The 17,365-nt window shown below is 44.9% G+C and overlaps 1 protein-coding gene across 1 annotated transcript; it reads right to left on the bottom strand.

Moving 5' to 3' along the window:
- Positions 1-234: 234 nt before the first annotated feature.
- Positions 235-12,821, bottom strand: gpr146 (G protein-coupled receptor 146). The gene is made up of 2 exons (XM_017707556.2): positions 12,547-12,821; positions 235-3,295 (listed from the first exon to the last, which is right to left on the bottom strand). The coding sequence occupies exon 2, from the start codon at positions 3,253-3,255 to the stop codon at positions 2,254-2,256; it is 1,002 nt and encodes a 333-aa protein (XP_017563045.1). The 5' UTR covers positions 3,256-3,295; positions 12,547-12,821; the 3' UTR covers positions 235-2,253.
- Positions 12,822-17,365: the final 4,544 nt, after the last annotated feature.

Raw genomic sequence — 17,365 nt, 5'->3', positions numbered from 1 at the left:
TTTCGGCTCCGGAGCCCTGGCACTGTTTGGCGGTTTTCACCAAGAAGAAAAATAAGTTGGTGCATGTGTTACATAAACCATATTTACTTTCCTGTCTTGTTTTAGTTTGTTTGTTCTTTCTGTAATGAATGATTGTGCACAGCCATCTGTAACAAGCGTCAACGTTTCTCAGACTGTAAAGACGGATTTACTGACGTAGAGCCATCATAACAAACTCACGGCAAACGCTGAGGGTAATATTTCCGACAGTTTATTGAATATGTCTTTGACTCCATATGGGACATGATTGCGGACACAACAGTAACTAAATAAATCTCTGAGAAAATAATACTGTAAATCTGAAATGGCATGTCGTCTATTCCAGTAAATCTCTGACATACAATATATACACATATTTAATATTATACATTTATACTGGCGTCAACACACTAACAATAGCCATAGCTTTTTGTCTGCTTTCATTGTTTATTAGCTGACCATTTCAATCCTCTTTATGACTTAAATACATTCTTTCCTCTGCTTACATAAATGGGTTTTACATGATACTATTTTCCCCCAGTACACATACAGTACTTTCTTTCCAACATGTATTCTATTTTGGTTAAAGTCCATAAGCTCATGACCAAGAAGATGGGAATATTATCTTTTTTTAGACACTGCAAAACATTATACAAGCAAGCCATTTGAGTTTCAGCAATGTCCTGGTGCCAGAAGTGCTTATGCTTTCGTTCCGTTTAAGGTTCTTTTCATATTTATGCACGGTGGAATGAGTTGATTCATTCAGACTCAGCCCTGTATACCACGGTTAATGTTTACGACCAGTTTAGCAAAATCAAGAGGACATTTGAACCTTTCAAGCGGCGTTATATGCTGTACTAGCAGGTATGTCTACCTTACAAATTCAGATTTTTTTTAAGCTTTTTTTTTCCTCAATGTTTTCTGGCCTTTGCCTTTATTTTCTACCTCTCCTTATCAAGCCAATCGAGCTAAACTTTCATATTTGCTTTTTAAAATGTTTGACTGTCATCAATTGGACTTTGATCCAGTCAAATAATAATTAACCAAGTATGGAATTTCCTGCAGTCGTCCCGTCTCAGGAAAAATCTCTTCATTTGCATGTCAAAATTCACTAATAGGTCAATGGAGATTATCACGTGAGGACCACTGGTTTTAAAAGACCCGTCTCTTTTCTACTTGTAAAAAAATGATAAGAAAATAGCTTTAAAGGACCTTCAACAAGTGGCACCTGGAAAATGATTACAGTGTCTTGCTAAGAAGCCTGCTGATCAGATTACTGCTGACTCTTCAGCTACTGCTTGCTTTTCATTCCTTGATTTACACACAATTTACATTTCAGCTATTCTGACTGTTCTCATTTACACTGTAATAATCATGAAGCCTGGTAGCGGATCATGCTCTCCAATACCTCTTCAGTTGCTTTATAAACTCATTCTTTAAAGTTTAACCTTAACGATATTAATGAAGCCTCTCCATCTGCAGCAATAAGTCTGAGCAGCGGAGCAAGTGTAGATCACCTTGCCTTAGCAGCACAAAAACACACCCCTTTCTCGCACATTGTTATCTCTTTGAGATATTTCTGGGTGTTCTCTACATAGATAGCACGTTTCCAAGTAATGCCCATTGCTTATATTAATATAAGATATTGTGGCTGGCTTTACATGAAAGTTGCATGAAAGTTTCACTGTATAAAGCCAGCCTTAGATTGTGCTTTCTAGTATGCCAACATTGGCATATATTAAGTTAATGAAATGTAACGGAGATCGAGACAAGAATGCACCAAAGCTGAGAGGTCTGTAGAAATGTTGGCAATATTAGGAGCCTTTAGAGGGATAGCTTTGAGCTGAACAGGTTGGTCAAAAAGCATCACATTAGACGACTCTGTCATATCTGTAACAGACTACCACCACAATTAAGTTCAAGTTTCCCTTCTACAGAATGAACGGTTGAAATGGGTATAAGAATTCCTGTTTGCCAGTGAGGCGCGTTCAGAAGAATGGACATAGCTTACACACAAACAGCACTTAGTGGTTTTCTTCTTGGTCACCCTTGTTCACTGCAGCGCCTGACAAAACAAAGTTAAACGGTCACCAGAGGTGCCGAGTTAAAACGTTACACACTGTCACCAGAGGGTTCCACAGTATCACATACAGACACATTCCAGGGGTCTGTGAGTTATGCAGCAAGTGCCAGTGAGGGGCAGCAGTGGGGGAATGCAGTTCTGAACTGGGACCCTCACGTAATCACCTGCTGCACAGCAGAGCGTTCATGAGGACACGGTTGCTCGCCGCAGTTCAGCCTCTTAAGCAGCCGCTGAAGCTTGTGGGAGAAGTTCTTGTTCATTTGCCTGTACATGAGTGGCATGGCGAAGCTACTAGAGAAGGCCAGCAGCTGGGACACACCCCTTAAGAACATGTAGGCTGTAACCTGTCGCGAGTGGTACCTCTTGCCCGGCACATCGGTCACCGTCAGCATCAGGAGGGTGGTGTAGTAGGGAGTCCACAGTACGAACTGCACGCACACACAGGCCAGCAGCAGCCTGTGGATGGAAGGGTCCAACCTGCCCGAGTCCTGGTCCAGTGGAGTGGCCTCCTTGCGGATGCGCAGGATGAGCACGAAGGCGTAGAGCACGGCTACAGCCGGCACGACGTAGCCGATGAACATCATGATGGCGTCGGCAGCGCCCTTGTTCTGCATCTCGGAGCACTCAATGATCTTGGTGGACACGTGGTTGCACACGTAGAAGAGTAGCGAGGAGAAACTGGTGAGCACGGCACCGCCCCAGATGAAGCCGCACACATGCTTGGTGTTGTAGACACTGGACATGTAGGTGCGTGGCAGCGCCCGCTCAATGTAGTAGTCCAGGCTCAGCAGCGTGGTAGAGTACATGATTACCAGGGAGGAAATGTTGAAGAGGATAAGGAGGGTGATGTAGACCTCGTCGTCATACCGCCACACCGGCCAGCGCGTGAAGTCCGGACCCAGGAGCTCCACCGGAGCCACCAGGTTTAGCACCAGGCCGGCGATGGCCATGTTCACGAAATAGACGTCCGGCATGGTCATGGACACCTTGTTGGACAGGTTGACCACCACTAGCAGGGCATTGCAGCACAGGCCCACTGGGAAGCAGACGAAGAGGTAAAAGAGGGAGAGGATGGACAGCACGAGGCCTAAGTCTTGGCACAGTGCCAAATTCGTGCCGCCTGCTGTCTCATTATAACCCACGCAGCTCCACATCGCGAGGCTGCCTCTGGTCCACTCCGGCTCAGTGAATCAGCTGCAAGAAAAGCCATGGACAACATGTTAAAAAAAGCTTTTGCTTACTTGAAACCTAATCCGACAAATGCCACAAATTCTAAGGACCTGTCAGGGGGCCAAACGTCAATTCTGCAAGGCAATATGCAAAACTATAAGATCATGATACTTCAGTAAATCTTCTCCATACATGACTCGTATCACAATATTTGTTTCCTGAGGTTTGATTAGTTGGAATTCTTTGTAATTTCTAGTTGCTTTCTTTGTAATGAATGTTCAGTTGTTGAGAAAATCACAATACTTACTGGACAAAAAAGCCTTAAGACTGATAACTGAACCTTCACAAATACACCCGATTTAACTAATGAGGTCATTTTATCACAATTGATGATAATATATCTACAATTGATGGCCCCTGGCTTAGAGTTTAAGGGTTTATGGAAACATTGTTGTAAGAACATTTGCTGATAAATGTAAATGCACTGCTTTTGCAGGTTTCTATTAATTTACTACTTGGGTTCCCAACAGATCTTTAACTCTGCATCAAGAATTTTTCTGATTCAGGTGTTTCCCTGATCAAACCTTCACACTCTTTGGTCTCAAACATTTTAGCTATTGCTTGGAAAGAGAAGAGCAAGTGAAACCATCCACACATAAGCAGTCCAGACACGGTACGGCCATTATGTCCACAGTAACACCGTTAATTCCACTTCACTGCATCTCATTGGCTGAACAAAGCTCGGCACAATGTGGTGCGCTGGACAGCAAGCGCTGCGCTCTCCAGTGCTATTGCTGATCATAGCAAGCAGAGAAAGAGAGATAAATCCATTTGCAATTACATCTCAAACATCCCTCCTTTCTATCTCCTTGTTTCACTCCCTCTATAGGACCTATATAAAAGCCTGCACCACCAGCACTGTGCTGGTGCAGTTCACATGGCCAACTTCACGTAGAGCTGACGTTGCTTTGCCCCTACCGCCTTCACTTGACAGGGCATGTTGTTCAGTGCTCGCTGACCACAGAACGGCATGCTTCAGATTTGTACTAACAGTTCCCTATCCATAGCCGGGCGGGAAGGTCAGGTGAATTTATGGGGTGAAATGTGATGCTTCACGGTCAGGGTGGAGTGGGTTTGAGAGGTTGGAGTTCACGCTGAGGTTACACAGCCGGCTTGGGCACACACAGAGAACCACTTCAGCCCTGATAAATCCTGCAAGCCTCCAGCCTGCTCATTAAAGCACAGTTACATAACACGCCTTTCTGTCTGCAACTTACACCCTCACATTGTATTTGTATCATCTCTAATTAACACTGCTTCTGGGGACACACAAGCTGGCATGCGTATTGCAAAAAAGCGAGAGGGGAAAAAAGCCAAGCAAAAGGACTTTCAACGTTTGCCTCATTTTTTATTGCAATCACGCTGCTGCACGTTGTGCATATGTGAAAACGGAACATCCGTTACCCAGATAATTTTAATGGCTCATGTAATGGAAAAACTGTACTGTATAGCGTTCACTCCCGAGTTCATACACTCCAAAATAAGCAGCAGCCTGTTTTTAATTTTTACCAGTACGTCTTAGGAGCAGACATCGTGATGATCATGATTTTCTATCATGATAAATAAACCAATTGCACGCTTTATTGCAAAGAGAGCATAATGAGGCCGAGTTACCTGCATTTTGGTTCAGCGCAGTATGTTAAACATTCTAATATAAATCAATGATAGCATTTTTTAATCCAATCAAACTTCAGATATTCTAAGAGTAAACACTGTGACACTTATCGTGCATTGAGATATGTCTATATATCTAAATGTATCGTGACAGTACTTTTTCCACATCGCCCATCCCTAATACATGTACTTATAACCACCTACTCAGCATGCAACACTGCCTCCACCCCTTTGTTGAAGTTATAAGAGACTTCTGAACAAAGCATAACAGAGCACAGCCAATCAGAACAGAGATCATGTAGATGTATGGGTCTTAAAGGCACAGCTGACAAAACCAGCCTGTTTAATCCTAAGGGGTAAAATGTGTTTGGAAAATGGTTGCGTGAAAAATTCATTACGATACATAAGCCCACCCAAATATTAAAGGACCTTAGGAGGAAAGAATAAAATAAAAGAAAGAACAAAAGGAAAGAACAAAACATTTATACAATCCTACCCCGACCCCGACTGCAGCACACGTTTGTCAGTCTGGTTAATAACACTGCAGTGATGCAAAACATCAGAACAGATGCACAGCAGCAAAGTGAACATTCTTCGTCTGCCTTACGTAACTCCACTACAGAGAAGCTGCTCTGGCCTCGGGACCAACTCCACTCTGCACAGCTCACACGACATCCACCCAAGGGCTACGATATCATGTCACCCATCACACCTCATAGAGTGCCAGCATGCAGACAGAGCCAAAAACACGGTTTAACGTCGAGAGCGCAGTTCAAGCCGGTCTCACATGGTGGTCTGACCATGATGTGTCCCCCTACTAACGTTTGTTTTAACTTGGCCTCTTAACTCACCTTCAAAAAGCCCTCTATTCAGAAAAAGAACAACTCCTGGTGTGCTTTAGTGTGCTTATGTGCTTGTGACATTGTTGTCAGTGATTTGCAGCCAGTGCCTCTGGAATCCTGATCTCGCCGTGATGAGTGAGGGATGGGAGGGAGGAGGAGTGTAGGATTACCTCGGGAAAGGGCTAACCATGTAGCCTCCGGAGGACAGGTGTAAACACTGCCTCCGTGTTTACAGGGGTCCACGTCCACACAATTGCCTTTAAGTTACTTTGGCATCTGTTATTCACGCAAACATATACAGGAAAAAGGCTTCAACGCTCAACCCCCACCCAGAACAGGGGCTCACTGAGTGGGTGCCAGCTGCTCTGTGCACTTCCCTTATTTACTCTGCTGTTGATCACCTTATGTGGCCGGGGCACACCAGAGTTTCAGCTTGGAGCGTGTGCTGGCCAGCAGGGCTGCAACGATTAGCTGACAGCGCTGACAACACTGATGAACCAAAACTGCTGACGTGGATTTTTAAACATTAAAGCGCTTATACATGGGCTTTTAGTTCCACACTCTCATAACACGATATGGAGTTTGCAGACACCAACGTTTCTTCCAAAATCAAGGATATGAACAGGGAGTTTGTCCCCCATCTGCTGCAGGAAGAGCCTCTCCTCTTCTGGAAAGGCCTCAGAATAAATGTTGGAATGCTGCTTTGAGGATTTGATTTGATTAGATTCGGCTTTAAGAGCACTGGTGAGGTCAGGTACTGATGTTCGATGAACAAAGCCGCCCAATTCCAACAAACTGAAACACGCTGGGGAGACACGGTTCTTCAGTTTCACTGCATGACTGCATTAAGAAACTGCTGGTCACACAGACGGAATAATGAATAATGACAAATGAGGGGAGAGTCACTGTAAAAGCGTTACATCAAATCATTGTGAGCTGCCGCCTCACTAGCCAGCTGCTTTCATTTTCCACCATCACTGCATCTGTTCTCCTTTGCAAATGCACGGCCATTACTGAGCATCTCTTGAGAACGCTTTGGGAAGAAATCCCATTGAGCTGGAGTCAATCCTCACTTTACAAGCACGTTACTCTGAGAGGCATTCCAGAGCCACTGGCTCACATGAGAGAGCATGACTGCCGAGCCAAATGCCCTTCTACTACCGCATCTCCCTGTGTCATTAGTTACGCTTCCCTCGCAGGGAAAAACTCAACTTGGCGAGCTGCACTTCTGCAGAGTGCGTGCTGAGGGGGTGACGCTGAGTAGGCCTGACACTTTAGGACGCTGAGTTTGCACTGCTTGCCGCCGATGGGAGGAGAGTGATAAGGCTGGTACCACACCCCTCGCTGGATCCCCGCTGGAATGTACAGCAAATTTCCCTGAATAGGCTGAGTGAGGTCACATGATTGCACTTTCTGAGCTTTGCAAGTGCTGCCAGAAGGATTTAGGTAGCGCAGTAAAGGAAGAGGACGACGTACCTCTACTTTACCATGTTGTGTTGCAATACATGCTGGAGTCCCCAGATGAACACAAACGTGAAGCCACTTAACACATCTAAAGTGAATACTATGTTGAAATGAATATAGTGCAATTCGAAAATAGCTGTTCCACTATCTGAGTGTACAATTTTAGAGAGTGCTCCTAAAGTAATGATGGAAAGGAGCGATTATATTCCATTACGAGAATTTCATTCAAGATTTATTCCACCTGCATCTGTCTCTCATCTGGTCGTAATCCACTACTTTTCATTCCATCCAAGCAGCACAGCCAGACAGAAAAGCAGCCATTAGCTGCTTGAATACGTGCAACATTTTACTGCAGGGTTTGCTACAGACCCAGCGCTCCATTCAGCAATGTTATTAAACTGCTGCAAAGTACCTGCACAAATCTTCCCGACACCGTGACGTCTAGGCTCAGACTTCAGTGCCCATGTACAATCTTGTTTATGAATTTATTGATAAATAGGAAGAATAAGACAACCCGGCTGTCCTGGCTTACTTATTACCCTGTTATGACAGAAGATGGTTTTCCTATTTCTCCTTCAGTTGATGCTTGGGCAGTTGTGGAGAAAGATGACAGATGCTCTACGCGGGAGCCTGGCTGGCTATGAAAATTGACTCATACATTATTTACATATCTGGCAGGCACAAACACTACTTCACCCAGAGTCGTTTTAATAAGAACTCCTCCCTCTCTGTTACACCTCTCTGGGTTTTTTTCAGTTTTCATTGATTTGGTGGGTTTTTTCATTAGTATTGAGAAATAATAACTGTTTCATTTTCCTTCTCACTTTACGAGCCCAAATGTCTGTGTAAAATGCCTGAGTGAAAAGATCAACGGAGAGCAATGTTTACAATTCAATGAGAAAATTGGATATGTCTTACATAACGCACTCCAGCTCAGCTGGATAGCTTGGAACATGCTCTTGAGCAAAGCTCTAGAGTCCTTAGCGCTGCCCTCAGCTGCCTCATATGACGTCCCATGAATATCTGTTGACAAGCGCATGCTTCGTCATCCCCTGACCAGCTATGTGTGGCAATAGTGCAGATGGAGATGAGCTGGACTTTAAAGTCAGCGAAATGACTTCCCTCAACGTTTTAGGTTGTTTTTGGAGTCAGATGTTAAAGAAAAAGAAAGATTCACACTCATATCATTATAAAGCTCTGCAGTACCAGGAGTTGAGCAAAGACAACAGTCCCCTCACTCAGGTGGTCCTGAGCTACACACTAACCTGCACTAACACTCTCACACACACTAACACACACTAACACTCAACAGGCTCAGGATCAGAAAAACACAATCTATCTGATCAGAACCAACCAAACTACAGAACATCTGAGAGAAACTCAAGCTAAATCACAAAGTAAAATCAGTTATCTGGCCCTAAAAAGACAGAACACTGACTGAGTGCAGTGACTGATCTGAGACTGACGACCACCCTGATGACTACACTGTGGCAGAGTACCTGAGTACAGTGACTGATCTGAGACTGACGACCACCCTGATGACTACACTGTGGCAGACTACCTGAGTACAGTGACTGATCTGAGACTGACGACCACCCTGATGAACACACTGTGGCAGAGTACCTGAGTACAGTGACTGATCTGAGACTGACGACCACCCTGATGACTACACTGTGGCAGAGTACCTGAGTGCAGTGACTGATCTGAGACTGACGACCACCCTGATGACTACACTGTGGCAGACTACCTGAGTACAGTGACTGATCTGAGACTGACGACCACCCTGACAAACACACTGTGGCAGAGTACCTGAGTGCAGTGACTGATCTGAGACTGACGACCACCCTGATGACTACACTGTGGCAGAGTACCTGAGTACAGTGACTGATCTGAGACTGACGCCCACCCTGATGACAACACTGTGGCAGAGTACCTGAGTACAGTGACTGATCTGAGACTGACGACCACCCTGATGACAACACTGTGGCAGAGTACCTGAGTACAGTGACTGATCTGAGACTGACGACCACCCTGACGAACACACTGTGGCAGAGTACCTGAGTGCAGTGACTGATCTGAGACTGAGGACCACCCTGATGACTACACTGTGGCAGAGTACCTGAGTACAGTGACTGATCTGAGACTGACGACCACCCTGATGACTACCCTGTGGCAGAGTACCTGAGTGCAGTGACTGATCTGAGACTGAGGACCACCCTGATGACTAAACTGTGGCAGAGTACCTGAGTACAGTGACTGATCTGAGACTGACGACCACCCTGACGAACACACTGTGGCAGAGTACCTGAGTGCAGTGACTGATCTGAGACTGAGGACCACCCTGATGACTACACTGTGGCAGAGTACCTGAGTGCAGTGACTGATCTGAGACTGAGGACCACCCTGATGACTACACTGTGGCAGAGTACCTGAGTACAGTGACTGATCTGAGACTGACGACCACCCTGACGAGGTACAGACTCAGTCAGCACAGTCTGGCTGTCGAGACCGGCAGGCACAGGAGATCCTGGCTGCCTCAGGAAAAAAGAACATGCCAGCAGTGCAAACTGGATAAAACAGAGACAGAGCTGCACTTCCAGACCGAGTGCCCGAAATTCACGGAGATCCGCAAAGAGTTCTTTACAAAAACCAACAACAAACATCCCACATTTCCCAGCCTGTCTCACACAGAGACACTGCCGTATCTGTTAGGGGAGCACAGCGATACACACAATACACTCTGACCTGCCACCAGAAGAGGGACAGGGAGTGACCATGTCTCACACACACACACACACACTCACACATACAAATACACACACACACAAACACACACCTATACAGACACACACACACACACACACACACCTACACCTATACAGACACACACACACACACACACACACACCCCTACACCTATACAGACACACACACACACACCCCTACACTTATACAAACACACACACACACACACACACACACACTCACTCACTCACACATACAAATACACGCACACACACACACAAACTCACACATACGGATACACACAAATGTATTCATTGATTTTTATTCTGATTATATAGTGTCTTTTTAAATTGACAGCTCTACAATTTAGCAATTTTGAAATGTTTAACATTTTAGAGTCTTTTTTTTTCCTTTTTTTTCTTCTTCTTCTTCTTCTTCTGAAATTGGCAGATTCTAATGTGTTCACCTCTTAAATCATTGATTTTCTGTTTAAAAATTTCTGGCAAGCTTTATCAATACAAATGTAGCATATGTGTCATGCTAATAAAGCACCTTGAATTGAATTGAAAGATGTGTTAACAGCATATTTATTAACAGTTCAGTTCCAGCGTAACAATAAGTATTTAAGAACTGTGGTCATCGATGCAGATACACTTCATATCCTCTCCACATGATGTTCTGTTCTAACTTAAGGCTGGTTTGAAGATGAAGGTGATAAACTTAAAGAGTTGGAAATAACAGCCTGAAAAGACACCTCTGAGAAAGTCACAATACTCTGCGCACTATCTCTTACCATCTGCCTCCTAGTGCGCTTCAAAGGCCACAACAGGAAACCAGCTAGGAAGGCCCTGCGCATTCTTTAATTCTTTGAAGTTATATTTTAAAAAGGATACGGTTTAATTAAACAGACCCGAGCTGTATCCTGACTCTTCACCCAGCCAGGCCAAACGAAAAGTCGTCAGAATTTCATTTATGAAACCGCGGAAGTCGAGATTTAATAAGACTGCATGTACAAATTCAGCGATTTAGTGCCTAACTGGCAAACAGCTGTCTCCCAAAATTAGCGCAGGGACACCACGTATGGGATTTTTTTGGACGATGCCAATATCCAACATTTTCCATGTACTTCTCCAGCGATGCCAATGCATGAACCTTGGGACTCCATTCACTTGGATTAGCATCACAGAGAAGTGACAGGTATTGATGATGTCATCAGCACTTTGAAACACTTCCCAAAGACCCGCTTTTTATCACAGACATCATTATTAGTCCTGTGATTAGATTCCGTGCAGCGCAGGACGTGAAACGCTGAATCTAAATCGGTGTATTCATTGCTATTGACAGTGTGTTTGTAAACCTGGCACTTCTTTTGTATTCCAACATATTCACTGTCAAACTTCTTAGAGTAATGCCATAGGACTTTTATTTGCTATGTCGCCCACATGTCTCTCTCTCTCTCTCTCTCTCCCTCTCCCTCTTTTCTCTCTCTCTCCTTCCCTCTTTCTTTCTTTCTCTCTCTCTCTTTCTTTCTCTCTCCTTCCCTCTCTCTCTCTTTCTTTTTCTTTCTTTCTCTCTCTCTTTCTTTCTCTTTCTCTCTCCCCCTCTCTCTCTCTCTCCCTCTCTATCTGTCTCTCTCTCTCCCTCTCTCTCCCCCCCTCTCTCTCTCCCCCTCTCCCTCTCTCTATCTGTCTCTCTCTCCCTCTCTCTCCCCCTCTCCCTCTCTCTATCTGTCTCTCTCTCTCTCTCTGCCCCCCCCTATCTGTATATGTATACATGTCAATAAAACGAAGGCTGTGTATAAACATTCTGCTGGAGGGAAATAAAAACGTCCTCAAATATCGGTCAAATACTAAATACACGTCTGATATATTTTACTCGATATTACGGCGCATATTTTATTCATGTATGTACTCATCTTGATCGCGTGCCAACTCGGATGTGTCGCGCGCCAGACTGGCGCTGCCGGGATGGCCAGAACCCCGAAACTAACGGACCGGGCACAGTAACCGGCTCCGAGTCCCAGGCGGTAAATAACTTCAGCTCCCGCAGCGGGAAATGAGCACGACGACCACCTGTCAGGTGAGGCCCGCCCAGGCCTGAGGTCTGTGAACTTTCCCGGGCACTCCGCGAGCCGACTAACCGCTTCGAACCGCTCCGAGCGCAAAACCCGCGAGGAGGACTGAGTCGCGCGGCTGAGAGCAGGTTTCCGTGCAGGTGAGTGTTTTTAACAGAGGCGGTGCTGACACGGAGACGCAGAGCCAGCGCCGGACACCAGACCCCCACCCCCACCCCCACCCCGACCAGTCACTGACCCTCCACACTACAGTCAACTGTCAGAGAGGCAGCGAGCCCGCTGACGGAGCCCTGCTCGCGCTGGGGCACGGCGGCTGCTCGGGTCTCCTCCGTCTGCGGAGCGGCGACGGGCTCTGTAAACAGGCGGTTCCTCCGAGTTTAACTTAGTTTAAATGTTCAGAGCTGCTCTGTCTGAACGGAGCTCAGGTCCAAAGACCTTCAGGCTGAACAGCTCAATGAAGGGTTAAATCTACTCACCAAAGGAGCGATTTTCTGGCACCGCGCCGGACCTACGGAGGCATCGGGTTCTGCTGTATTTCCACTGACATTTCTCCTCGGCTCCTTCTGAAATATCTCCCAGTTTACGAGACCGGAGCTCGGAGGAGGACGGCAGTCGGTTTAAACCGTAAACAGTGCTGCATATAAGGCAGTTTCGTCTCCGGTCCCGACGGTGGCTTGTTCTGGAAAGGGGAGGAGGACGCTGAGCACTTACTACGAAGCGAGGGGTACTGAACTCTACAGTGTGTACACACGTGACCCTCCCCCACCGCTTTCCTCTCCGCTGAGCCTGGCCCATGAGGCCCGCCTGGGCTACGGCGCTGTCATTGGACGAACGGAGCGGAGGGAGGGGTGAGGGGGGGAGAGAGAGAGAGAGAGAGAGAGAGAGAGAGAGAGAGGCTCTGAACATCACGGCCTCTCTCAGCACGAAAACACCCCAGTCAAAAAAGTAGCTTCAGCTGCAGACAGGTTACGGGGCAAGCAATCTGCAGCACAAAAGACTAGTCTGCATGTGAAACCGCTGGCCTTTGCTTGTAGAGAGACTGTAGTGTTTAGTCGGCTGCTTTTCTCTCATTTCTAGGCCTCACAGAAACGGCTGGTGAGTCTTAGGCCTGTGGCTGCCTGTCAAGCACATATGGGATTCACATTTGAGAAAAAAATACATACATACATACATATATATATATATATATATATATATATATATATATATATATATATATATACACACATATCTTCTGTTTTAATCTCGTATTAATAGCCGTCCAGCAGGGAGTGTATTTATGGCAGTCCAGTTTATGATAGTGAATTACGTAACGGGATTAGGCCCGGCCTAGGCACATGGACGTGGACGTACGCTATAATCTAATGAGTGGCTGGGAGATTCTGTTCAGCCTAATGTATATTTCTGACTCTGCCTTTTAATCATGCCTCACTTTCGGACCAGTCCTAGGCCACGGCACAAACGTTTTCTTTGTTATGACGTCTAATGTTGATTTTCCTGTGAGTTTCATTCTTGCATTTTTAGTAGAGCCTCAGCATGTTGTGCTCCACAATGAAATCAACCCGGGGGAAACAGAGATGGTGTTGGTCCGGTGGATTCATCCAAACACGTGTCAGGTTTTTTTTGTAGCGGCTGAAATGGGCCCTGCTATAGCGTGAGTTTAGATTTCTAAGAAGATTAAGGATTACAGAAGTGGGACCAGCTGTAAATACTTCTCTGTTTATGACCCACATTTTGAAGTCCTGCCCTAGACCTACGTTTTGTAACAAGGCAAAGCCTACAATTAGCACCGAGTGTGTTCTATTTGGACCAAGGCCATGGTTTTATTTAAAAAAACACAAAAAAACAAACAAACAAAACAAAAAAAAACACAATGCAATACTTGTCATAGTGATGTGTTTCCCTGGTGCTGCACGTTACACAGTTACCAGTGCACTAATTAGATGCTGCACTAATACAGTAGCAGAGCCTAGATCCATCGCTGCTTCCCAGTGGGAACATGTGCCATTTCATAGTTGTTTGATTCGTTAGAAGGAACTAACAAACTTCTGTTGAAAACAATATCTGTTCTTTAGAAGGAGAAGAATGACTCCAGTGTGGTTGGGCAGGGAGGAAGAAAAAATGCTGGCTGATATAAAGTATGCTTTGACTCAACAGCAACGTGGGGCTCCCTTGAGGTGATTATTTAGTGGTTGTGGTTTCATGATGACTACTGTTCACAGTAGCTCTTTCCGCTAATGGCTACCACCGTTTCATTCTCATAAGCTGTGGGGCTAGGCCATCCTTCTAGTAGCTCCAAGCGGTACCATCTGTTGTGCTTACAAAATAGTACACAAACAGCAAAATATATTTATTTATACAGTATGTTTCACATCTCCCTAGTCTTGAAATAATGCATCCTATAGAGAGAAGGCCTGTTGGCATAAGCGATCCTATTGGGACATGGGAGCAGCTTCTGTCAGCATTCTGGGTCTCCGGAATGAGCTGATAGGAACAGTGATAAAGTCAGTAAATAGAGTAACGTTACAGGCTTTTTAGACGCTTTAGGTCAGTAAAACAGCCAGTAAGTTGCAAATATGTAACTATATGTTATTGCTACATCAAAAAGGGCTCCAAGAATGAAACCTCTGCACTGTGAATTAATTTAAATTGTGCTTTTTCTATGAGGAGTTCATTTGTGGCATAATGCATGATGTGTTATTGTTGACTTTGATTTCCACAAGGAACCCTTAGTGACTCAAACACACCTTTGTGTCTGTGCAAAAGGCTTCAGCACAACAGGCTTTATGTAACAAAACACACTTTAAAGTTGAGCCTCCTTAAATCCCAGCTCGGCCGCCCTACCTAGCAATCCTGCCAAGTAATTACAGGGCGCAAGAATTGTATACGGCAGGTTAGAACCTCAAGGAAGTCTCACAAAGAGATCGTTTTCAAGACACTGCATCTTCAGAAGTGCTCCAAAGACTGTCAGTAGTATTTAGCGTCTTATGGTGAACGGAACTGTGTTCAAAAACATGTTGATAGAGTTTTCCAGCTTCTAGATGGCAGCTACTGTTGCCTGATCCAGTGTGAAATGTGCGTGAAGTGCGAATTGTTGTGATGAGAAGTGTATGACTCTGAAGCATTTCTATATGCTGCTATCTTTCATCCTGAAGTGTGTGCGTCCCATAATTTTGACGTAATGTAGGTCACTGCTGATTGCGTGTCAGACTGGACTAGTAATCTGTAGATTTCAGTGTAAACTGTGAAGGAGTGATGATAGTGTGCTCATTCAAGAAGCACATGTGTCTGATTATACGCTTTCTCTGCGATCAAGTGAGAGAAATGTCTGCCCTGTAAAGCTGAGACAGCTCTGAGAAAGTTCCTGCTTTGTATCCTAATTTGGATTAATAGAAAGTAGCATTTCAATGATTGATCAGTTTAGGATGGAGAGCTGGGATTTGGCAAGAATTAGTGCGGTGATTTGAAATCCACATGGTATATGTGTTATCCCATTTAAGTCATTGTAACGCCGGGGAGCGAGGAGGCAGACGCATATGCAGAGATAAGCGCTGTTTATTGTGGGCCAATCCAAAGTCAGGGTCAAGACAGTCCAGGTTCATGTAGCCAACACGGATTGCACGAGAGTCAAACATGACGAAATCTCAAACCAGAACCAATAGAACAAACAGTACAAGCCAAGCACATCAAACATTACAAACAACACTTTAAACAACGACCAGTGACAACTAGAGGCAAACACGGGGCTTAAATAATAACAGCGTAAACACGAGGAACAGGCAGGAACACAGGTGGAAACAATCAGGGGTGGTCACGAAACAAGGGGGCTGGACTATAAAACCAAAACAAAGAACACGCGGGCTAAACCAAAACACAACACATGGACAGGACTGGGAGGAGCCAATTGTGACAGTCATGGCTTGTGAGATGTTTTTGCTGCGGAGTAGTGCAGCATTACAGCAGAACTGAGTGTTGCAGACCCTACAACCTGCAGGTGAAAACAAGCCGAAATTAATTTTTTGGGAAGGAATACTTTTTTTGGTATTGCATGTTTAATCTGCAATGCATACCCGTTCATCTGGCAGAACTTGTAGCAGCTGTATTGGTAGGTGTGAAAAGATTAATGATTATAGTACACCCAAAAAACAGAGGAGAGGAAGACATCACACCCATGACATCACCTACTCCAGAGCCAGAGGAGTGGCTTTAAATGAGTAATATTCTTCAAAATTCAAAATGATTCAACAGTGATTCAGTTCCGCCCTTCCCGTAGGTTCAATGGAGCTAACCATGAAATGAAACAAAGACTTTAAATTACGTAGTGTTATCTAAGTCTGTCAAAATCCCATGTCATTTTTATTTCTCCTCTTCCTCCTAACAGAACTTGCCCTCAACTCTTTCACTTTCAGAGCTTCTCTCCTATATTTCCTGTAAATGAAACTAAGACATACCTGTGCCCATTTATGGGAAATGAGGTATGAGGTATGCCATATAAAGCTAAACCATGTATAGGCACTGAGATTATATCTTGCTTAAGGTACTCGCTGTAAATTGGGTGACGAAAGGTATGAAGCCTTATCTACCCTGCAGCGTGGGAGGTAAATAAAAAAGTGTGGGTCACTGTGAAGGAGTCTGACGGTAGATAAAATGCAAGCCTGCATGACAAAATGAGGATTGTTCTGCTCTGAATATGTGCAGTAACGGAGCATGAATGAGGTTCACTCAGCAGAAAGGCAGGTTTTATCATCCGGTCTGACTGTTCTGGATCTAAACATTGTAACTGCAAGGTCCTGTGAAGGCCAGCTAACCGTAAAACTCATTTTTCTTGCCATGTCTTCTCTATGTAACTTTAAAGCAGACTGATTTGAGCAGTTAGTCCTTTAATAAGTCAACATGTAGCAGAATCCCTGTTCTGAGTGCTGCGCTTGGCCTTTTTCCCACCATCAGTCAGAAGTAAGAGGAAGGGATTTATAGAGGTTGAAGGAGGGGCTTGTTGACTAAATCACTGATCATCCCCAATCAAGCTTTGAAATCTTATCTATTCCTGGAAACTGCAAGTTCACTGGGGCGCTGACCTGGTCTTACCTTCCTCTAAAGACAGGAGATCATAGATCACCATATGGCCCGACTAATGAAAGTCATTACACAAATTCAAACAGTCAGTTGAACAAACTCTCAGTGTACTTTGAGCAAAGACATAACCCACACAACTGGACTTAGAGACACATTACTAAAATGGCCAAAAATATTCTTTAACAACAGAGCAGCTGGTGGGAAAATCTTCCCATACAACTA

Source organism: Pygocentrus nattereri, chromosome 27 (genome assembly GCF_015220715.1).
Source record: "Pygocentrus nattereri isolate fPygNat1 chromosome 27, fPygNat1.pri, whole genome shotgun sequence".
Lineage (NCBI taxonomy): Eukaryota > Metazoa > Chordata > Actinopteri > Characiformes > Serrasalmidae > Pygocentrus > Pygocentrus nattereri.
Note: the sequence above shows the minus strand (reverse complement) of the source record. Positions and strands in the feature narration are given on the sequence as shown.